The sequence below is a fragment of the Ciconia boyciana genome, chromosome 10 (assembly GCF_034638445.1).
Source record: "Ciconia boyciana chromosome 10, ASM3463844v1, whole genome shotgun sequence".
Lineage (NCBI taxonomy): Eukaryota > Metazoa > Chordata > Aves > Ciconiiformes > Ciconiidae > Ciconia > Ciconia boyciana.
The window spans coordinates 18,210,793-18,233,808 of record NC_132943.1 but is presented as its reverse complement, the minus strand read 5'-3'; the positions used below and the strand labels follow the sequence as shown (position 1 = coordinate 18,233,808).

The window sequence follows — 23,016 nt, the reverse complement described above, 5'->3', positions numbered from 1 at the left end:
TGCCGCCTTCCTGGCGGGGATGGGCCACGGGGCGGCTCCTTGGGGACATACGGGGGGAAGACAGAGGGGATGGGGTCTGTCCCGGCTTGGGGGACATCGCTGGCACGGTGGTGGCTCTTTGCTGTGCAGTACCCTCCCTGGGTACCACCAGCATCTCTTGGGCAATGCAGGGGCAGGGCAGCCTGGTGGCCTTTGCCCTGGCATGGGTGCTGCCAGGCATCCTGGCACAGAGGGGACGGCATGGTGACGGTCCCTGGCCCAGCTGCAGGGTGGGCCGGGGATGCTCGGAGGGAAGCCTGGGAGCGGCGAGACCTCTGTGCCCCGGCGTCAGCCCAGCCTGACTCACCTCGAGCCGCTGGCCGAGCCGCTCCCCGGCCCTTCGGCGCAGCCGCCGGTTACCCCCACCCGAGGGGAGAAAGCCCAAAAGCAGCAGAGCCCCTGAGCGCTGGTGGGGGCAGAGAGGGGCTGCGTGGTGCCGGGGTGCTGCCCCCTTCCCGGGACCCCGGTGCCAGGGGCCAGGGCTCTGTGCGGCCGCCCCGTGCCTCGCACACCGGGGCTGTGCCGGGCAGGGTGGAGCTGGGGCGAGGGGGGAGCGGGCGCGGATGGAAACATGCCGTCCTCCCGCCGAGGACTTGTTGCATAAACAGGAGATTTGCCAGAGCTGCGAGAAATGTGAGGGCAGGAGCAGGCAGCACGTGGTGTGGGCAGGGGGATGTGACCCCTGTGCAGGGCAGTGGGGTGGCCGGAGGGGCACTTTCTGAGTCCCTTATGGCTGGCAGGGGGGAAAGATGCTGTGGCTGGTCCCGCCAGGAAAGGGGGAACAGGGGTGCTGGAGAGGGGAAAACCTTCCCCGATGTCCCCAACTTGGTGGCCCCAACCTGTCCCCTTAAAGTGCCTTCTGCAGTGGGGTGCCAGAGCGGGGCTCCCGCTCTGCCCCACACCGTGGCTAAGAGGGGGTTCAGCAGGGCTTGGTGGCTGCGGCAGGGCTGGAGGGGCTGGCGAGCAGGGGCTGGGGGGTTGCTGTGGCCCGTGGCTGTCCCTGGGACCCCCCTTGCCTGGGGCAGGGTCTCGGGGTGAACAGACAGCCGTGGGGTGCATGAGGAGGTGATGCGCAGCCCAGCTGGGACGTGGGTGACACAAAGCTCATGTGACCTTGCTAGGGAGGAAGAGGTCCCTCATGGGGTGATGTGGGACGCTGATCCAGCCACCGAGTCACCATCCTCTTTGGCAACCGCGTTTCCAGCCCGCAGGGTGGTTTGGGCAGGGGACCCCCTTCCTAGGGGCTGGAGGGAGTAGGGTGCCTTGCTCCCCTCTTTTGGGGTCCACATCCCTTCTGGGTAGGGGGGCCAGGAGGGCTGTGCCTGCCTGATGCTGGCTTGCTGTGGGGGGGGTCTGGGATGCTGGGGAGCCCCTTTTGGCTCCAACCGCACCAGCCGGGCTGGCTTGCCGGTGTCTCAGTGCCTGGCTGTGGGAAGCGGCTCTGGTGTGCCGGGGTCTGCACGAGGGCCGCGTTGGCTGGCACTGCGGCTGCTCCTGGCATCGCAAGGGTCAGCACCGGCCCGGATATCGGCTGGCTCGGGAATGTTTATCGGAGCTCCTGGGGAAGGGAAAAACAAAACCCGCCACCCAAAGGAAGGGATATGCGTCAGAGATGGGCCTGCATCGCCCACCGGCAGCTGGGCGGGCCGTGCTGTGGGCCGTGGGCCAGTGCTCGCCCGGCTCCGGCAGCCCAGCCGGAGGGACCTGTGCGCTCCCCCAGCCCGCCCCGTGTCCAGTGCTGCACTGACCCAGCCCGCTCCCGAATCGCAGGCCCCCTCCGTGGAGGTTTGTCTCCCCCCAGCCCTGCTGGCGTCCTGCAGGCTGGGGCTACAACCCACGGGGATGCTCCGGCTGGAGTGGGAGCCGACGATGCCCCTGGGCACCTCTGCGGCTGCAGGGGTTATTTTGCTGAGGGAGGAGGAGGAGGGAGAGGAGGGATTTGGGAGGGAGGGAGATACGAGCGGTGGTTGCAGCATGGAGAAGGCTCTAGGGTGTCTCATCACGGGCTACGTGGTGGATGTCCGCATCCCTCCAGCCTCGCTCAGTGCTTGTGAGCCGGTGCCGAAGTCCCGGCGGGGATCTGGGGTGCAGAGGCCAGTCCCTGAGCTGCAGCCGATGGGGTTTAGTGGAGGAGGGCTCCCATGGGCTGCTCTGCCCTGGGGCGGTGTGACCAGGGGCTGCCAGGGGTTTGCTGGCCAGGTGTTTACTTCTGGGCTCGGACACCTCGAGGGTATCGAGTTTCTTTAGGTATGGTGACAGCTGGCTATGAGCGAGCGAGCCCATCGCTGCTCTCCAGGGGAAGGCTGCAGGGTGTGCCCAACCCTTTACGAGACATCAGACAACCCACACCGCTCGTGGTCGTGGGGCCTCGTTTGCTGGGAAACTGATTTTGCTGCTTGACAAAACCCGGGTCTCAAAGCATTGGCTCGTGGGATGTGGCTGCTGGGAGGGATGGGGGCTGCGACATGGGGGGCCGGGCGAGCGGGGGGCCATGGGGGGCTGGCGGGGTGGGCGGCAGCCCTGCTGCGCCTCGTTCCTCGCATTCCTGGGCAGGGCGGCCGGGCGGCGGGGTCGCAGCGGCGGGGGCCGGGCAGCAGGAATGCAAACACCGGTGGGGGGGAGAAGAAAGGCCGCTGTGTCTGCAGCAGCAAGGCGAAGCCCAGAATGGGGGTGTGCAGGTCCCCCCGCCTTTCCCACCCCTCCCTGCACCGGGGGATGCAGGGGTCCCTGGGGATGGAGGTGGCAGCGGTCCTGGGGATTCCCGCGGTCCTGGGAGTTGCCGTGGTCCTGTGTGGGGTGACGCTCTCACCAGTCCCGTGGGGCAGGAGGGATGCTCCTGCACGCCTGGGTCAGGAGCTCGGCTTCCCTAGGGAGGGGTCTGCTGCCTGGGGCAGGGTCTTCCCCTCTCTCCTTGAACCCGGGGCATGTTTGAGCCAAACTTGAGAGAGGGATGGATGCTGAAAACAGCGTTACGTTCCTGCGGTCCTCGTAAAACTGCCTTTCTGGGATGAGAGAGTGCCATACAGCCCGGGTTGGTGGCCCCTGTGGATGGGAGGAGCGGTGTCGGGTGAGCACAAGCCCATATTAGACATCGGAGAATCTACTAGGGCAGGGAAATACAACCGTGGGCACCCCAGTTTTCTCCCTTCTCCAGCCAAAGGAGCGTTTGTAACCTGCAAACCGCCTGGTGCCGACAGCAGAGGAGGGGTGGGCATGGACCCTACCTGTCCGTGGGACCACCGTGTCCCATGGCGGGGGAGCTGTGCATCTCCCCCATCACCGGCTTCGGGAGCTGGGGCTGGGCGGGGGCCGGGGGCCCTTGGTCGAGCATCCTGGGGGGAAGAGCGTGGCGGTGTGCGGGGCACGGTGCGGGACGCAGGGCGGCCCTTGCCGGCCCCATCCGCGGCGGCTCGCTGCCGGAGAACATTCCAGGGAGGCTGGCGCAGGGCCAGCGCCGCGGGGCAGGGAAAGGGGCCTTTTATGGAAGCGTTTCTGCATTAGAATAAAATCAAAATAATAATGCGCAGGGGAAGGGAGCAGGAGGAGAAACAACCCCTGAAGAAAACAAGGAGGCGGGATGGGAACGGCCCGTGGCCGGGAAGGGGGCAGGCGCTGGGCATCGCCCTGCGAGGACCGGGATGGGGTGGGATCTGGGTGCTCCAACTGGGGTGCTTGGGGCAAATTCTGCTTTTCATGGCCCAGGGCAGGGGAGGCTGAGTGGGAGTGCTGCCGCGGGGGGGGACCAGCCCCTGGGTGGTGTTTGACATGTTGGCTCGATGCTGGGACCGGGCGGAGGATGGCTGGCTGGGGGTCACCGTTCCTGCGGGACACACGAGGGGGTTCGGAGGGGACGAAGTGTCCCAAATCACACCCACCCACTACCGCCGGCATCTCTGGGCCGATGCGGGGCTGGGGCGGCTGTTCCCGCTGCCCCGGCACCGACAAACAAGGCGCTGCCTCTCCCACCCTGGTGTGCCGCTGCTTCCCGAAGGACTGGGGTGCACGCAAAACCCAAGGTTAATTGTCAGTAATTGCCGCTGGTAATTAAGGTAACAATAGCTGGGCTGTTCAGCTGGCGGCTGCAGGAGCGCTCAGGAGGCCGGGCTGGGGTTTGTTCCAGGAGCTGCTCTTGGCATCAGGCAGCCGCCCCACGCCGTGCCCTGCCCCTCTGTGCCCACCCGGGGCTGGGGCTGCCCGGGCTCCCTGGCCGAGGACCAGTGGCACCGCTGCCGTGGCCATGAGCCCGCTCCTGTTAGCGGGGAGCCCAGCCTTGACCTCGGGATGCTGCCTGTGCTCCTGTCCGGGGCGGCAGGGCCACTGGCCACCGGCGCCCCTGTCACCGCCTTGGGCGGGCACTGGGTTTGCTCGGGGTGGAGAGTGGATGCTGCAGCCCAGCCCCTTCCCATGCCCCATGCTGGGCTGGGGGCTGTGGGGACTAATCCTGGCCTTCTTTCTGCTTCCTTGCAGGCTGTGACCCCCTGCTCCCCCGCTGTCAACTATGAGCTGGTAAGTGAGCCCCCTGCGAGCCGTGGGTGGCAGGCAGGGCTCTGGGGACGCTGGGTGGGACGGGACACCCTGTTCTGCACTAGGCATGGGGCTTTCTCTGCCTGAGAGCTTCAGGGTGTGCATTCCCCGCCCCCAAAGCCACAGGGGTCCTGTGCTGGGCACCCCCCTATTTCTGTGCTGTACGCCCCAGCATTGCTGGGTGCAGGGCATCCCACGTCTGAGCAGCACGAGTTGGGGCAGCCCAGCTATCACGGGACTCCCGGAGCTGGAGCTTTTGGGGAAGAGGGGCTTGCCGGATTGCCGGGAGGGACAGGCAGATGGGACGTGACCAGCCTGGGCTCTGGGGTCCCCCGGCGCCGAGGGCCTCCCCTCCCTGGCCAGAGCTGGGGCGGTTTCTTGCACGCCCGGAGATGGCTCTACCAGATGTGCCTTTGGCTCAGGGCGCCCAAGGCCGTGCATTTGCAGCCCTTGTTATTGTCACCCCCTTCTTTTGTCCCTCCTGGGGACCTTTCATGAGCAGCTGGGGCCAGGGTGACAGACAGCCCTTCCCACCCTGTCCTCTCCGGACACCGGGAAAACAGCTGGGCGCCCCATCGCCGTTCACCCCGTCCTGGGGAGGACAGGCGCAGGGGCGCTGGGCGGGCGGCCGTGCTCCCTCGCCACGCTGCTCCGGGTCGCGGCAGGGCTCTGGGGATGGCAGGGCACTGGGATGGTGCTGGGAGCAGGGCCGTGCCTGGAGCAGAGGTTTGGGAAGCGTGGCATGGCAGTGCCCACCAGGCAGCATCTTGCCGGCAGAGCAGCCCCCCCTGCCCCGTCCCCAGCCCAGCCGTGCCCGTCATGGTGGGCAGAGCGGGCACGTGGCGGTGGGGAGGCTGGCATTGCCTGGAGCCGGCACGGCCGCCGTTCCTTCTCGCTCCGGACATGTGCCAAGGCTTGCTGGGGCAGGCGCCGGGGAGAGGAGGCCCTGGCAGGGTTTCAGCTCCGGGCTCAGCAGCCTGGCAGTGCCGGGGTGGCCGTGCCCCACACAGGGCCCTGGGCTGGGCACCCCATAGCTGGGCAGGGGTCTCACCCGAAAAGTGGGTTTAGGGGATGGCCCCCTGCAAGCTCATGAAGACAGCATATGAGCTCAAGCGAGCGAGGGGATGGGGAGGGAGCAGAGCGTGCTGCCTGCCCCGGGGCCCCGCGGTGGTTATCTGCCCCGGGTTTAATCTCTGCCTGCACCCCCCCGCCCCTGCCAGCCTCCTCGGGCACTTATCACCAGCAAAAACATGTTGGCTTCGAGCTGGGACCGTTACTGCGGCTTCGGGAGGAAATCGAAAGAGGTTTGCCCCATCCCATGGCTGGAAATGGCAGTCCCAGCCCCGCTGTCAGGACTGGAGCAGCCTGGTCTTGGGGGTCCCTCTGGTCCCAAGACCCCCATGAGCCACCCAGCCGGGTCCCTTTGGTGTGCCACCCCCAGGCACCGCAACCAGCTGTCCCCAGGCAGAGACGTCTGTCCCCTGCTCCCTCTATTTGGGGTCTGGACACTCTCCCCCACCCTGGGAAGCTAATTCCTGTCCCCAGCCCCGTTTCAAAGCTCTCCGTGGACTCTAGTGGCATGTCACCAAATTTGCCCCCTTTTTTTGAGCATCTCAGACCCTGCGGGACTGAGGTTATCTTGGGGATCTGGGCTTGCCGGTGGCTGGTGGCCAGGCTGGGCGTGGGGCTGTGCCGGGCTCGCCCCGGTGTTTACCTCCTGGCTGTGGGGTCTGATCATGGAGGATCCGGATGGGATCCTGGAGATGTGGGGGGCACTGGGTGCCCACCATAGAGTGGGCGCAGGGTTCGGCCGAGCACTCTCCATCCATGACAGCGGTCCAGTGCGGGGGGCGGCTGCCGAGAGGCAGGATGGCAGTGCCCTCGGTACCCGAGCATCGCCCCGGCTCTGTGCTTGGGTTTCGAGGGATTCCCAACCTTTAGGAAGAGCGGACATGTTGGCAGGCAGGGAAGGAAATGGGACCGCAGCACATTTCCTAGGAAGGGCCAGAAATAGTCAAGTGGGAACTTTTGACCCCGGCCCCTGCTCCATGTGCGTGTCTCTCTCTCAATCTCTCCTCTCTTGCTTGCTTTTTTCTCACCCTCCTCTTCCTCCTGCTTGCCTGCCTGCAGCCATCCCCTGGGGAGAGCATCATGAAGCGGGTAGACACCCTGGTAAGTGCTACCAGTCGCGGAGGCTGATCTCTGCCTTGAGACCTCCCGGGGGGTCACTTGTGCCTGTCCCATTGCCACAAGCTCCTCCTGCAGCCAAAATCCCTCAGCCCGGGATGCCCCCATGGTCCCCCAACATCCCTGGGACCCCCCAGCCCTCCCTCCCTGCCAGCCAAGGTGATGATGGCCGTGGCAAAGGCCAAGCGAGGTGCCCAGGGTCGGTGGCAGAGGCAGTGGTGGAGCCCAGCGGAGGGGAGGCTGGGGCTTTTGCCGCAAAGCCGTCTTTCCTGTCTCAGAGCTGGGGATATGTTATTTAATCTGTGGACATGAAATTGCTAAGACAGTGTAGACAAATGCACTGCCAAAGTCAACGTGGATGGCTTCCCCCTGCCCACAGCCAGCTTGCCGGCCTCCCTGCACGCCAGGGCTGGGACCCGAAGGATGGAGGCAGAGTGGTTCCCACGAGGAAGAGGGTGAAAGCCTTCGTCACCTGCGAGCCAGCTTTGCCCTGTCCCTTTGGTTGTCCAGGACACGTTTCCAACCCCTCTCCAAACTGGAGAAAGAGCATCCGCAGCGAGAAATATCCAGCGCGACAGTCAGGAGCCCCCTTTGCTGGCTTTGCTCTCACTTGGGGAAGTTTCCTCGTGTTTGTGCAGCCTTTCTCATGCCTTGCATCACTCTTTCCAAGCAGAAGGGACCTGTGGGTTTCGGATGTTGCCCAGCTCCTGGGGACATGCCGAGCCAGCCTGGGGCTGGGAAGCAGACGCTCGATGGGGCTGGCAGGGTGGTCTTCAACCCAACGCGGCTGAGACCAGCCTGTCCTGTGCTAGGCTGGACTGGGACATACTGGCTCGCCCGGGGTCTCTGCTCCAGAGGGGACATGTGCAGGGTCTCCCAGCCCGGCGGCGGGCAGGAGCGTTTAATAACACGAGCGCTTGCTCCTATCAGCTGATCGTGGGCTGACTCTTCCTCGTGCAGGGGCTGGCAACGGAGACAGCAGGGCGGCTGCGGTTAGATCGGGGGGAGAGCGGGGCAGAGCTGGGGGGCTCCTGCCAGGGCAGGGGACACTGGAAGGCCCTGGCTGCAGGCGCACACTCCCCCGGGCCGGGAGGGTGCCGGGAGCAGAGCCGCCATGCCATGGAAATGGATTAGCAAGGGTCTCGCCGCCGTCAAGGTATGGAGAGGGAGAGGGGCTCTGGCGTCCGTGCCTTGCTCGCCCTCCCGTGCCTCAGCTTCCCCTTGTGGGAGAGGGGGGGTGAGTCCCGGTTGCCCCATGTCAGCTCCTCCGTCGGGCAAGGCTGCAGTTTGGGAGGCTGCTGTGGCTGGGTGGGGTGACAGGGGCTGGTGGGGGACCCCAGACGTCTCCTGGTACGAAGGTTTGGGGCAGAGCAGAGCCTGCAGTGGGGATCCCACCCTGGTCACCGGTGGGTGATGCAGGGACAAGCCCACGCTCAGGTTCAAGCTTGCTCCACACACCCTGGCTCTGCCCAGGAAAGGTTTTACCTCTCTTTTTGCTGCATTTTAACTCCTTCTTTGCCCCCAGCGATGCTGGGGGGTTTCTGGGGCGAGCAGGAGATTTGGGACACTGTGGGAACAACCTGGGAACAACCTGGGTGGGGATTGTCACTGCTGCCTGCATGCCCCTGGGTGCTTGGACGGGGCTGCCGCCTCCCGGAGCGGCTTCAGCTGGGAGGGGGGTCTGTTGTCCCCGGGCCGCGCAGGCTGCTGAGCCCAGCTCTGCTCTGCCAGGCAGCCTGACCTTGAAAGGGGGACGCGAGGCCGATGGAGGGTGACGCCGGCTGCCCGCGGGAGCAGCCCCGGGACTGAGCTGGGTGGGAGATGGCGGGCGAAGGACGCCTGGGAAACCTCTCCCATCTCGTCCCATTGCCTCTGGCGTGCTGGTTGCAGGATGCGGCAGCCCCGAGGAGGGTGGCAGCAGGTCCCGCAGCTCCGGGGACAAAAGGGACATCCCAGGAGCTGGCTGTGGGGTGCACCTCTTGTTTCTGGATCCTTCCAGGGGCTCGGGACGTGCTGCCTGCACGAGATGAGTCTTTAAATGACTCCTGCTTGTTAGCTGGAGATACTAAAACTAATGAGGTGTGAGTGTGTTTTTCCTTAGCGGTTTTTTTTGGAAACCCTGCTTTGTTTTTCGGCTGAGGTCACGAAGTCACCGAGCAAACCGGCTGCAGATGAAATTCTTGAGGCCGGAGAACATGCATAAATAGAAGTTTCCTGCTCCGAGAGCTCAAACATTTCCTCCCGGCGTTCGGCTCTGCAGAGCCGGGGCCAAAGCAAACCGCTGTGCCTAGCTGGCTCCTTGCCGCTGCTCAGGCAGCGAACCTGTCCCTGTCCCGGGCAGGGCCAAAGCCACTCTGCCCTGCCAGGTGTGTGCCCAGAGTCCGGCTGAGACCGAAGGACTCGTGACCTGCCTAAGACTGTCCCCCCACCCAGACCATCCTCCTCGAAGTTCCTCTGGGACCCTGCGCCAAGGCACCGGCCCTGCAGTGCCTGTGGCGGCTGGTCCCAGCTGCGCTGGGGTTGTGAGAGCTGGGTTTTGCTCATGTCCATGTTGGGGGGACGATGGTGCCGTTGGGGTGTTTGGTGCCACCAGGACGCTCAGTGGGTGGGATTTGGAGACAGCAATATTTTGGGGGTGTTACGCTGCGCAGCGCAGCGCGGCGGGGATGGGATGCTCTGGCAGCATCATCACACCCAGCTCTAGCAGGACCCCTGTGCTGGCTGCGGGCTGGGTCAGGGCAATAACTTGCATTTCCTCTCTGGTTCTTTAGGATGCCACAAAATCCCCCAGGAGCGGGCAGTCACGCCGCAAAACGTCCAGGTAGGTGCCTCAGTTTCCCTTTCTGGTGACCATCTCTGCCCTGCCTGAACCTCACCCCCGCCAACGCTTTGCTTCTCCGGATGTGGTACAGCTGGGGAATGCTCCCCATGGAGAAGACATGGGGAGCATCATGACCCACCATCCCCAACTTGGGGTCCCCAAGACACCCCGATGGGGCTGAGAGCAGGGGAAAGGCTGTGGACAGCCCTGCCGCTGCGTCCCTGTGTGTCCCAGCCCGTCTCGCTTAACCCCAGGGGCTGTGCAGGGTGGGGGAGAGTCACAGCGTCCTTTCCCCACGCTATGTCCTGACCGCGGTCCCCTCCCTTGCGCAGGAGCATGAGCCTGACCGCGGCCATGGAGAGCAGCTGCGAGCTGGACCTGGTGTACATCACGGAGCGGATCATCGCCGTCTCCTACCCCAGCACAGCGGAGGAGCAGAGCTTCTGCAGCAACCTCCGTGAGGTGGCCCACATGCTGAAGTCCAAGCATGGGGACAACTACGTGGTGAGGGACATGGCCGAGTCCCCTCCAGGCTGGGGAAGGGGCTGGGGTGCTCAGGTCCTGGGGATGGGGTGCTGCAGGGGATGGGTGCTGCATCCTTGCCTCCGGCTGGGCTCGAATCTGTTGAGGGGGGTCTTTGCACCAAGATGGATTGATATTTTCCTTCCTTGAAGCTTTCCAGTCCCTTTTGGACCCCCTGGGAGTTTTTGGCCATTGCGTTGTCCCGTGGCAAGGTGTTACTCGGGTTAATGTGTTTGGGGAAGCCTCTTACCGGGGGATTTGGGGAGGCTTTGAAGGGAGGAGGAGGTGGGGAGTAGCAGTGAGGGAGGAAGGTGTTCCCTCACTCTGTCTTTCCTCTTCCCTGAAGCTTTTCAACCTCTCCGAGCGGAGACATGATGTCAGCAAACTTCACCCCAAGGTGGGTCACAGCTGTGGGGAGCAGAGGGGCTTGGGGCTCGGGGCAGGGCTGTCTGCGGGACCAGCTCCCTGCTGCAAGCTGTTTGGGGGAGGAACAGGCACCCTTTCTGTCCTACCCAGCTGGTGGAGGAGCAGGGGAGGGAAAGCACTAGGACTTCCCAATGAGTCTGTGGGGCCTCAGCTTAATCCCCACCCCTGTCCCCAGCCGAAACCTGGTGGTTGGGGCCTCTTGGAGACCTCCCTAAGGCATCATCCCAATCCCTGTGAACATGGGGGAGCCCTGGGCAGCTGAGCTGAGTGACCCAGAGCGGAGCTGAGATCTGGGACTCCGATGGTCCCCCCAGGGCAGCGGTCTGGGCAGTGGGTGCAGGGTTGGGGGAGAGGCTGGGAGGGGCACGTCAGGGCAATGCGGTGGTGCCCCCCCGGGTACGTGCCCCGGGCTTTGCACGCCGGCAGGCTGGGGACTGCGGAGGGGGCAGAGCCCAGCGTGGATGTGACCCCTGGCTGTCCCCCGCCACCACCCAGGTGCTGGATTTCGGGTGGCCCGATCTGCACACCCCGGCGCTGGAGAAGATCTGCAGCATTTGCAAAGCCATGGACACGTGGCTCAATGCGGCGCCGCACAATGTGGTGGTGCTGCACAACAAGGTGGGCTGGACCCTGACCCCGGGGCGCACAGTGATGGGGGGCTGGAGGGGCTGGAGGGCTGCAGGAACGGGGCTGAGCAGCCTCAGGGGCTGAGCGGTACAGGGAACATGGTGGTTTGTCTGCTTGGGGTGTCTGTAGGTGTCGGCATACGTGTGCACTGGTGTGTGTCTATAAGGGTTGGGGTGTGCGTGTGGGTCGGTGCATGTGTGTAGGGAGCGGTGTGTGCATGCCCGCACGTGGGATGGCCGTGCCTGGGTGCTCGCAGGCACCACCGCCCCCGTGACGTCCCTTCTGCTGTGTGCCTGCAGGGGAACCGTGGCCGGCTGGGGGTGGTGGTGGCTGCCTACATGCACTACAGCAACATCTCGGCCAGGTGAGAGGGACACGTGGTCCCGGGGTGGCCCTGGGGCCCACTGCCGACCTCCATCCCGGCGGTGCCAGGGTGCTGGTGCCGATGCTTTCCTTCAGCCTCATCTACCCTTTCGTCCCCGCAGCGCTGACCAGGCTCTGGACAGGTTTGCCATGAAGCGCTTCTATGAGGACAAGGTAGTGCCAGTGGGACAGCCATCCCAGAAGAGGTGGGTCCTGGCGTGCGTTTTGCCCCCGTGGCCAGGGTGGTTGGGTGCAGGGGGGCCAAGGCGGGTGCTCCGCTGTGGGTCCTGCCCCTGAGCTGCCTGTCCCCCCTCTAGGTACATCCATTACTTCAGCGGGCTCCTGTCCGGCAACATCAAGATGAACAACAAGCCCCTCTTCCTCCACCACGTCATCATGCATGGCATCCCCAACTTTGAGTCGAAAGGCGGTAGGTGCCCCCCACGCCTCCCCCAGCCCGGCCCCCACGCACACACCACCGCCCCACACTGCCTGGCCGGGCTTGCTGTCCACAGGGGATATTTTCCACAATTTCCTCAGCAATTTGAATTTCCCTTTCCCTCTCAGGGACTGTTCCCTCTCCGTGACTGTTCACTGTAGCAGGGTGCTACGCTTTTCCCACAGAGATGCCCTCAGGGGGGGCCCCCCCTGTGCAGGGCTCCTGGGGCTGGGCACTAACCCGAGCTGCAGGGTGACAAGGCTTTTCTGGTGGCTTTTGGGAGGATGGCACCAGATTGGGGTTGGCGTTTGGGATGTAGCACCACGCCTGGTGCCGGTATCCAGAAGCGGTCCCTCTCTTGGAGACCGTCATCCCCGTCATCCCACCTCCATCCCCAGCCCAGCGCTTGCCCCAGGGTCCTACAGGACCCAAACTGGGCTATAGGGGCTTTCCCCCTTTCCCACCCCATCCGGAGCATCCCTTTCTGCCCTTCACAGATGTTGCCCGTGGCCGGTGTGGGCTGGCCGGGGCGGGGAGCGGCTGTTTGCCTTGGCTTCCTCCCTGTTTGGATTTCTCCCCCGTGACTAATCCCTGCCCTGGCCCCTCCGCCCTGCCGGCTAACAGCAGCGCGCCTTCTCTCCCCGCCTTGATGTCTTCCAGGTTGTCGGCCCTTCCTGAAAATCTACCAGGCCATGCAGCCCGTCTACACCTCGGGGATCTAGTAACTATCTCCTCGCCGTGGGGCTTCCCTCCTCCCCAGCGCGGGGGGCTTGGCAAGCGGGGGGAGATGGAGAGGGTCAAGGCCAAGTCCCCAGCAGTCCTAGTGCCCTGTGCTTAGTCTGTTTGTGGTCCAGGGAACCAAAAAAAGGGGCTTCCCTTTCCTTGGAGGTGGTAACTGGCTATACTGGGCCATACTGGGCCCTTCTACTGGGAGGGCTGTAGTGACTCTGTGTATCAGCAGAGGGAGCCCGGGGCCACGCAGAGCCTGGGGCTGGGTGTCCCCGGAGGGAGCGGGGACAGGGATGGGGACAGGGATGGGGACACCTCCCTGGGGGATGGAGGCGTTTCTCCTTTCCCTGCCCAAAGAGCTGCTCCTCCTGCCCAGAATCGTCCTAAGAGCCCTCTTTCTCTCCCCAAAAAAGAGTTTCCCTCCATTTTAACCTCCCCATGATTTACCCTGACACCATTTTCCGACGCTGCTCTCGGGAGCAAGTGCTGGCGAAGGCAAAGCAGGAGCTGATTTCTCCAGCCGCCCAGATGCTCTGCCGGGGCTGCATCCCAGCCTGGGACCCCCGGCTCCCAGCCCCCCTGGAGGGAGCAGAGCCCCTCGCCCCAGGGGTATTCCCATCACACCCCCCTCAACTGGGATCTCCCTTCCCTGCAGCCGGGCATCCCTGTTAGCTGAGATTTACTGCCATCCCAGCCTTGCCTTTCAGCTTTTAATAGACTGTTTATGGGATGCCGGTAATAAACTCCAGGTTTATCTTGCCTGTGAAATCCAACTCCTTTCTTCCCTTGTCCCCTGCTGCCGACGCCACCGCCGGAGGCAGCCCCCCGGCACCCGGGGAGGGGAGGGCTTCTGGCAGGGAAACTGAGGCAGGGAGGAGAGCCTTCATCGAGAGCTCTCATTCTGCGTCCCATGCTCCACTCGACCTGCGGGAGCAGGGCGGATGGCTGATAGCACAGCCCCCGCACTCGGACCCTGGTCAAACCCTCCCACCCGGGATTTTTAGCCTCCTCGTTGAGCTGTGCCTCAGTTTTGCCCTCCTGTCCACCTCTCCTGGGAATGGGTGCCCCTTGGGGTGGGGGACGGGACCCTTCTCTGTCACCGGGAGGGCTAACTCTGTGCTTTGTGCCTTTCCTGGTTGGGTTTGGGTGCTAAGGGCTGGTGGAGGCAGCGCTGGGAGCTCTGGGGGGTCTCTGCACCGCAGCTCATGTCCTCCTACTGTCCCTCTCTGCAGCAACGTGCAAGGGGACAGCCAGACGGGCATCTGCATCACCATTGAGCCCGGTTTGCTCCTCAAGGGCGATATCTTGGTAAGGAGCCTCGGCTCAGCCCCCTGTGCAGGGAGCAGCCGGGTGGATGAGTGGTCCTCGTGCCTTGGGGCCCTCCGGTTCCCCCTTGCCCAGCCCTGGGGGTCTGTCCTCGCGGTTCAACCCCGTTCCCCTCCGCAGCTGAAGTGTTACCACAAGAAGTTTCGCAGCCCGACCCGCGATGTGATTTTCCGCGTGCAGTTCCACACGTGCGCTGTGCACGACCTTGACGTTGTCTTTGGCAAGGAGGACCTGGATGAGGCCTTCAGAGGTAACCGCCCCAGCACCTCCCCACTCCAAACTCCCTCTTCCTCCTGCGCCTCTGATGTTGCTCCCATTGCTGGGACTTCTGGGCGCCCACCCCAAATCTACCCCCGATGAAGCAGGGTGCTCCTGCTCCATCCGCAGGGTGTGGTGCCACGTGGGGACCCGTGGCAGTGTCATCCCCTTCATTGCCCAGATCTGGTACCAATGCGGAGGGGCTGCCTTGGGGTTGTTTGGGGGCTGAGACGTGCTGCCCCATGCTGGGATATCCCCTACCAGCTCCCAGCCTTGCACTGGCCGGGTGGGTGCCCCGTGCCCTGGGCACATTTAGGGTGGCTGCCTGGGTGCCGTTGGAGGGATGGATGGAGATGGTCCCTTTGCTCTGCTCCCTCCCTTCCAGATGACCGCTTCCCTGAGTACGGGAAGGTGGAGTTCGTGTTCTCCTACGGCCCCGAGAAGATCCAAGGTATGGCTGGCTCACCGCCGTGGGGTTTTGGAGCTGGATGCTGGCTCCTTTCCCACTCCCCCTCTATCCCCTGCTGCCTCCCTTGCAACCCCCCCTGCCCCATTTGCAGTCCCTTTGTCACCAGGGTGGGATGAGGGGTTCAGACAGTGATGCTGATCTAGGAGCACCCATGGGTGCCCTATCGCCCTCACTCTCTTCCCTGGGAGGTCGCTCTCTGCAACACTTGCTGGCCTGGGAGAGAGGGAGGGGGCACTTGGGAACAGAGGACCCCCCACCCCAAAAAGTCCCGTCCTAGGCATGCTCGTTGTCAGTCCGTCTGCCTGTCCCTAGGCAATCCTGAAAGCCCCAGCCAGCCCTGTGCACCTTGTCCGTGGGTCTTGATGTACCTCCCATGCCCATCCATCCCTCTCGATGCCCCTGTTCCTACGTGACTCTCCTGCCTTGCCCTACGGCTCCTGCCCTCTTTCCCTTGCCTGCACCTTCTCTCCATCTCTTCCCTCCATCCCACCTGCGCTGGCTCCAGTGTCTCCCCGACTGACCGTCCTGCCTCTTCCCAGGCATGGAGCACCTGGAGAACGGGCCCAGCGTTTCCGTGGACTACAACACGTCCGACCCACTCATCCGGTGGGACTCCTACGAGAACTTCAACATCCAGCGCGAGGACAGCGCGGAGGGCACCTGGGCTGAGCCGCCCCTGCCTGGCAAGCACCTGGAGAAAGGTTAGGGCTCACGGGGTGGTCGGTGGCCCAAGTGTCCCCATAGGAATCCCCCCCACGGCAGGGAGGGGGACGCTGGTGGGCAGCAGAGCTGGGAGCAGGGTGGCCGCTGCTGGGAGGAGCGTGGCCATGGGATGGGAGAGGAAGATCTCGTGGACTTTCCCTCCCACTGCAGTGCCAGGGAGCTCAGGCTCTTTTTTCGGTGCTTTTGCTCTCAAAGCCCTGTTTGCACAGAGCAAGGTCCAGCCCTGGTTCACGCCCCAGAGCTTTGGGAAACCCAAACCCCCAGTCTGTCAGGAGTGGGATCTAATGGGGGGACCATTAGGTCTCCCAGCTCCTTTCTTGTGGCGCAAGCGTGGTGGGACATAGCCGTGCGTCAGTTTCCCCTGGGAGAGGCGGATGCCTCACTGGCCCCGAAGGGTCCGCACCATCGCTCGGAGCTGGGAAAAGCTCCTTGAGCACCCGTTTGGATGCGGCGAGTTGGCCGCCCTCGCCCGCTTGGCAGGAACAGGCAGGACTTGTATGTCGAAGGGTGGTGGGCCCCCGTCCCAGCGGCGAAGCCACCTGTGGCCAAGCAGATGCCTGAGCTTTCCTGGCCCGATCCGGACAGGCGTCCCCGGAGCGGGGACAGCTGCGGTCCCTGATGTCCCTGAAGGTCACCGGCTGCTCCAAGTGGGAGCTGTGGGTGGCCGGGCTCTTTGGCAAGCATGGGGGCTCTGGGTGCCCAGGGCAGGCGAGGGGGTCCCTGTCTGCGGGGATGTGTGGCTGGACGTGGGGTGGCTGCGCGGAGCTGGCACAGGCGCCTGCCTTGGCACGGGGCAGTAAACAGGCAACTCGTGACACGCGGGCTCAGCTATGTGGTGGGGAGCTGGGGGCTGTGGGTCCAGCCCCGAAGGGAGGAGATGTGTGTCCCCACCATGAGCTCAGACCATGGCTCTGCCCCGGCCCCAGGCTGGCAGGACCGGCTGGCAGCCCCCTCCTGCGGGCAGAGACCCAAGTGCCTCGGTGCACGTGTTACCCTCTGGCCCCTGGGGCAGAGCCAAAGCACTCCCAGCTCCTTGCAGGGCTGCGGAGGTACCCCAGGGCTCCTCTCCGGCCCCTCCTGGGGGTCTCGGTGGGTGTTGGGGCTGTGGAGTCCGTGCACCGGCCGTGCTGTCCTCCCTGCAGGGAGGGTGGTGATGAGGAACGAGGGCACCTTGGATTTGCAAACACTGCCCTGGTTTGGGGATGAGCCGGGACTGCCGGAGGGCGAAGCTGCAGGCAGGAGGCTGCCCTCCGACCCGTGCCAGCGCAGGCAGCTGCGAGACAGCCCATCTGTAGGGGGTCTCCCCCCGGCCGCCCCATGGGGCACCTTGAGCAGCAGCAGGGAGAGCCAGCGTGGGCTCGGGGGGCTCCCGTCGTCCTCCCTCTCTGTCGGCACTTTTCCTCTTCTCTAGCCTGTTCCAGGCCGGGATGGGGACCCCGGTGCCTGGCTGTGAGAGGGGGGTCCCTGTTTATGGTTGTTCTCGCCTTATTTGGTCAGGGAATTGCACGCCACATTTTTGGCACCACCAGGCGCGAACGAGCGGCAGCCGGGGGCGGAGGAGGGTGAGGCTGGCATGGGGACCTGCGCCGGGGTGGGATCAGCCGCTGCTCCTCGTCCCTGCCACTGCCCGTCCCCACCGCTCAGCGAAGGCAGATCGGCACCACAGCCCGGGCCGATGGGATCGCGATCGCCTGCCAAACGGTGGGTCCTCCCCACGATGCGTCTCTGCTGGCCGCAGCCGCTCTCGCTGGAGGTGGATGCCCTTTCTCCGGCAGCTTTGGCTCAGCGTGGGGCAGCGATATGGGCTGGGGGGGTGCCTGACAGGGTGGGGGTGACCCTGTGGGACCCCGAAGCTGGAGGGGCAGGTGGATGGCTGGGGATGGTGCCTGTCCTGGTGTTACCCTTGCCTCCGCTGTGCTTATCCGCAGCAGCTTGGGGAAGGGGAAACTGAGTCGCAGCAGGGTCGCCGGCTGACCAAGCTCGCCCAGGGCAGGGGGCATGACAGGGGGATCTAAACCCCCACATCTTGCTCTCTGGCTGAGGGGTCCCAGCTGGGTCCAGCGGGAGGGGACTGCTCTGTGAACCCCCCCCAAGGCACAGGCTGGCCCCGTCAGCGAGCTCACCCTCCCGCCTTACCCAGGCAGGGTCCCTGCTGCCCACGGGGCTCAGGCTGCCCCATGGTCATTAGCAAGAGTGGGGTGCGCTGGGATACCCCCACAGCTCCGTCCCACTGCCTGTCATCCATCCCTGTGCGGCACGGGGGAAGCAAGCGGCTCTGCCTGCCCTCCTTCCTCCTCCTCAAAGGGGCTTTGGGGTCGGTGCCGGCTGTGTGGCGGGTTCCTGCTGCAGTCCCCATAGCCGCTGTTTGGCTGAGAGGATGTTTGGAGGCTGAAAGGTGGTGATGGGGCGCTTCTTCCTTTGGCTGTTTTTGGGGTTCAGATGTCCTTTATCCAGGCTGGATGAAGGATGCTTTGCCAGCACTGTGGTGGCTCTCCTTGGCAGGCCAGGCTGGCTCCAGGGAGGCAGGAGGAGACCTGCGGCTGGATGCGGCACCGCTGGGTTTGCAGCTGGTTGGAGGATTGCCGCAGAGAAATTTTTGGGGTACCGCAGAGGCAGGTGGGCAAACCTGGATGGGGAACATCTATTGCCTGGTTTGGTTTTGCCGAGAAAACCAATGCTGATGGAGAACAGGGTGCTGGGGCCAGCACAGAGCCAGTGGAGGGATTGTCCTCAGGGTCTGGATGTGTGACCGTGGTGGGGGGACACCAGGCTCTGCTGTCCTGGGGCAGCGTGAGACCATGCGAAAGGGCCGGGCGCGTGTCCCCGACCCAGCAGCTCCCTGTAACGACTGGCCCTTGGACCCACCCTGGCTGGTCCTGCCCACCCAGCACCCACCCCCCTCCCGCCTCCCACCTCTGTGCCATCCCTGTCCCCACCGCGGGCTGGCCCTGCCTGCCCCCCCTTTTTACCGGGGCTGGAAGCGGGGTGGCCAGGGCCTGGCCAAATCCAACATCTGCGGGAGACTTGCTAAATCCCCACCCGAGTCATGGTTCTGGCGCGGGGCTCCCCTGCAGCTCAGCCCCGCATGCAGGGCAGGGCAGGGCTGGCCAGGGTGGGGAGCGGGAAGAGCGTCCCACCCCTCCGGGGCTGGGGGGTCACAGCAGAGCCTGAACCCCACGTGGCAAAGGTCGGGGGGTCCCAGAGCCCCCCACATTGAGCTGGATGCCAATCCTGCACCTTTCCGTGGGGCAGCAAGCCCGTAGATGGGGTCGCTGTCATCCGTTGGTCCCCCAGGAGGGTGGGCATCTCGTGGGGTACATCTTCCCTAGTGGGGTCAAATCCTGCCCCACTTATCTGGGGCTGAGGCTGCCCAGGAGGGCAAGCCAGGCTGTGCAGAGGCAGAGAGCCAAATGGGCCAGGCCAGAGCTGTTAAATCCATCGCCGGAGCTGCCGGCGGGCTGCTGCTCTCCCCCCGCGGCTGGAGCCGTCCCCTGGCCGGGCTCGGCGGGGAGGGGAGCCGCTGGCTCTCCTCTCGCCTTCACCAGCTGACTAAAGCCGAAGGAATCCGCTTCCCCCTCCCCATCCCAGCCCTCTCCGCAGCTCTCAGCTCCGCAGCGGCAAGGTAAGGGCTTGGCGGGGCGGGCGTTTTGGGGGGCAGCGGGGATCCGGCTGGGCTGGATGGGGATCCACAGGGAGTGTCTCCCTCTTCCTTCTGGTTATTCCCCATGGGAGAAACGCTGGAGCATCTATGGGCTGGGCTAGACGTTTCAGCTGGAGCGTGGCTGCTCCCAGGGCAGGGTCTGTCCTCTGACCTGGTATGTGGGGTTGTGATGTGGGGGGGTGAGGGGTTTTGGTCCCGCTGGGACAGGGAACCAGGCAGAGCTGGGAGGCAGGGAGAGAGGGACAGGCTGGTGGAAGCTCAGCCCCTTCTCTTCCCCCTTTAAACCGTCCTTGAAGTCAAAACCTGCTGGAGCGCATGTGTGTGGGGCCGGGGCTGTCCCCGGGCAGCCAGGCTGGAGTGGGGAGCTCTCGGCCTGCCCTCCCATGGGCTGCCCGCAGCTGCGCGACCGGGGCAAAAAATAAAAAGTCAGAGAAGCAAGTAAACCTCGGAGGTTTTGGGAGGATGCTGACTTGGCGTGTGCCACTATTTGGGAGCAAACGGGGCTGTGAGTCAGGGGGCCGGCTGGAAACACTGCTCTCATCCCCTGCCGTCATCTGCGGGGGTGTGGGAAAGGCACGATTTGGGCAATTAGAGTGGAGGGAGCCTCACGTTTTGCTGAGTATGTTGGATCAATCAAGGTGTGGAGGCTTGAGTGTGGGTTCAAGCAGGGACCCGGACACAGGGTGGGCTCGCCATCACCTGGACCAGTGAATTGTCAGCACCATCCCAGCACGGATTTTGCCGGGGATGGAGCAGCACAGTCGCAGGTGGCTCTGGGGTGGACGGGATCCGTGCTGTGCCTCCTGCCATGGGACAGGGCAGCACGTGCCACCCTGAAACCAGTGCTGGCGTGTCCGTGCCGTGCCATGGTGCTGGTGGGGCAGGGAAAGGGGGTTGTGAAAACGGGTTGGGTTTGGTGCTGGCGGGGTCGGTGGCTTGGCCATGGTGGGTTTCCACTCCTCTTTGGCTGCGTATTTATTTAAGATGGAGAAACTCAAGTCTCCAGCAAGACATCTGGGTTTGCAGACCCGGCTGGGTTACAGCATCACGTAGGACATCCCCACCCCGAATGTGTCACTGCTTTTTGGGGACAGGTGTGATGTGTGCACACAGGAGCCGGGCAGGGCTGGGGGTCTTAAACTGGGGGGGGGTCACCCAGCGGGGTGGTGCTCAGCACCCGGTGTGGGGTAGGTAGGCTATCCAGCTATACGTCTGTCTGTCTGTCTGTTGTGCCTAGGAAACAGTTAACACAGCGCAGCCCTGCCTGTGGAGGAAGTAGTTAATATTCATAGCTAGGAGCTGTCTGTCCGGCTGTCCTCCCTCCATGGCTCTCACCCTCCCCGAACCTCGCACCTCTCTGGGGTTAACCCGGGCTGGGGCTTAGGCTTGGGCGGCCCCAGCCGCCTTCCCCGCCGCCTCTCCCCTTCCCCTCCCCGCTCGTCCCTGTGTGGTCCGGGGCGGAGGGGAGCACAACCGCACCTCCTCACCTTCAGCCCATCTCCTGCCTCTGCTGCCTTCGTCTCCTCCATCCTCCCCTCCGGCTCCCCGTGTCCTGGGGGTGCCCCGTGTCCGAGCCCCTCCGGTGCCCTGTGGCTGTCAGGGTGCCCCTCTCTCTGGTCCTGTGGGACACCGCGCTGGGGAGGGAATAGCTCCCCCCGCAAGAAGGAAGGCAAAGCCAAAGGGACAAAAGCCAACCAAAGCCAGCTCCGGGCCGTCGGCTCCTGTCCTGGACGGACACTCGGAGCCGGCTGCGGACGCCGTTTGAGCAGCCACCGCACCAGGTCCCCCTGGAAGGCTCTGGTGCTGGAAGGGGCGAAGGAAAGGGATTTTGCTGCCCGCTCCTTCTCTTCACCTGGGATCTTTTCTTCCCCATCCCCTTTGGTAAGTCCTGACTTTGCTTTTCTTTGAGCCAGACGGGATGGGAGAAAGGGCTGGGGGTGGGTGGGGAATTCATGGCCATGGTGACCCATGGCTCGGGGGCTGGGGTTACTTCTTGTCATCATATCTGGGCACAGGGTGAAACCGGAGCTGGGGGGCTGAGCTCTTCCCCATGGGACTCAGCCCACATCCTTCATCCTACAAAGGGTCCTGGGACCCCAGGATCTTCCCTGCCGGCTGATGCTCCAGAGATGCCCTGGGGCCAGGGCTCTGGGTGGTGGGGAGTGGAGGCAGCAGGTGGGATGCTGCTGGGGGCAGGACCAGGGGAGACATGGTAGTGGCCCAGCATTATCCTCTGCACTGATGCAGAGCCCTGGCCAGGATTTGTGCTGGTGCATGATGCTGTATGGTGCACCCCACTGAGCGTGAGGCTGACGGCCGGGATTTTGGAGATGCGAGCTGACCCTCCTTCTTGTTGTCACGCGTGCCCTGGACCAGTTTTTCTCCTGGGCATAGCTGCAGGGTGCTGGGGAGGGAGAGGGCAGAGCATTGCCCTGCTGGGGCAGCGAGCCTGGCAGCTGAGCCAGGCTGGGCTCAGCGCTTCCCCCAGCCGCCTCGATACAGCCGGAGCAGATAGAGCCGGAGCAGAGCTGCATCTGGGGCTGAGCCCTGGGCAAACCCAGCCCACGCTGGGATGGCACAGCCTGCCAGGCTGGAGCTGCTCGACCTTCAGGGACGAAATCTGACCTTGCTGGGAGTTGCAAATGCTTTGCAAATGGGGACCTGGGAGCCTGCTGCTCTGGGGACGGCTGCTTCGGCTAAGGCAGCCTGTCCCCCCTTTCCTTGTTCTTTTTTGGGGGATTTTATTCAACTTCTCAGGTGACAAGCAATAGCATGGCCTGGGAGGGGGGGGCTGGGAGTGGCAGGGAATAGCAGGATTTGGCTCTTGGCATCTGAGCCCAGGGTTCCGTGGGGATGAGGACAGGGTCGGCAGTCAGGTACGGGGCAGAGCAGCTGTGGGACGGTTGCTGATGGTGGCTGATGGTGGAGGTGTCATGGCCCCTTCCTTGCTTGCTACCCCAGTACCGCTCTTGGGGTGGGGGCCACAAAACCTCCCATGTCCCTGCCTGGCCAGGGGGTCCGGGGAAGGTGGGACCGGTTGCTCGGAGCTTTCTGGCTCTGCCATGAACTGCATTGTGCCCAATCCTGACCCCACTTTCGAGACGTTTCTTTCAGCTGTGGGGCGGTGCCCAGCCCACAGTCTAATTAAAGCCTTTCCCAGCTATTTTCTCCCTTGGCGCCACGTGCTTTCACTTGTATTTATTTATTCCCTTTTCCTTTCTATTCCCCTGCCCTATTTATCCCAGCCCCCAGCCTGGCTCTTGCCCTGTTTCCCGGGACTGGCCAGCACCCATTGCTGCCATCAGACAGGAGGGCTGGGCAATGGCCTGGCTCCAGGCAATGTCTCAGCCTCTCCAGCGTTGACACTGCCCCTGGACATGCCGCTTTTTCCTTTCTCCCTCCACGGGAAGGAATTCCCTCCCTCTCTCCCCCTTTTCCCCAGTATGGGAGGTGTTGTGGAGTCAAATGCTGCCGGTTCCTGGCTACGCCAGCTGGATGAAGGAGCTCTGAGTCTCCGGGAGAAATCGTGGACTCCATCCTCATCCTTTCCCACACTGAGTGCCCGTGGAGGACCTCGCTGCACAGTCCTGGGGCATCTTCAAGCCAAGGGGGGGCTTTGGGGCTCGGCTGCCTTCTTTGGATGCTGCTGGCAGGGATTTGAGAGTGGAAAATCAGCGGCAAGGAGGGGGCCCTGACTTGGTAGGACAAGTGCTGGGTGTTATTGCCCCCCTCCGCTTTACGGCCATGGGGGACGGTGGTGCGGGAGTTGCTGGGGCACAGGCGCTGTGGCATGGGACTGGTTAAGCCGTCCCCGGCTCAGGGCTGGCTTTCGGAAGTGTTTTGCTCGCAGATAGGAGCGCTCTGATTTCACACTATCACGTTAGGGCTGTCTTCCGTCCCTG

General features: G+C 64.1%; 1 protein-coding gene across 8 annotated transcripts in view; it reads left to right on the top strand.

Annotated features, from left to right (window-relative positions):
* TNS1 (tensin 1) overlaps positions 1 to 23,016 on the top strand; it is a 63,287-nt gene that overhangs the window by 15,927 nt on the left and 24,344 nt on the right. For 4 of the 8 annotated variants that reach the window (XM_072875311.1, XM_072875304.1, XM_072875303.1 and 1 more), the window contains 13 exons: positions 4,507 to 4,545; positions 9,522 to 9,571; positions 9,904 to 10,075; positions 10,440 to 10,490; positions 11,015 to 11,137; positions 11,446 to 11,510; positions 11,632 to 11,715; positions 11,827 to 11,939; positions 12,609 to 12,669; positions 13,910 to 13,985; positions 14,124 to 14,253; positions 14,647 to 14,712; positions 15,270 to 15,431. In XM_072875311.1, the coding sequence (XP_072731412.1) occupies positions 4,507 to 4,545; positions 9,522 to 9,571; positions 9,904 to 10,075; positions 10,440 to 10,490; positions 11,015 to 11,137; positions 11,446 to 11,510; positions 11,632 to 11,715; positions 11,827 to 11,939; positions 12,609 to 12,669; positions 13,910 to 13,985; positions 14,124 to 14,253; positions 14,647 to 14,712; positions 15,270 to 15,431 (1,192 nt within the window). Of the gene's footprint in view, positions 1 to 1,743; positions 1,825 to 4,506; positions 4,546 to 6,716; positions 6,736 to 7,835; positions 7,907 to 9,521; positions 9,572 to 9,903; positions 10,076 to 10,439; positions 10,491 to 11,014; positions 11,138 to 11,445; positions 11,511 to 11,631; positions 11,716 to 11,826; positions 11,940 to 12,608; positions 12,670 to 13,909; positions 13,986 to 14,123; positions 14,254 to 14,646; positions 14,713 to 15,269; positions 15,432 to 23,016 lie in introns of those variants that run through there. The other 4 variants (XM_072875310.1, XM_072875308.1, XM_072875306.1 and 1 more) reach the window with 4 other exon arrangements.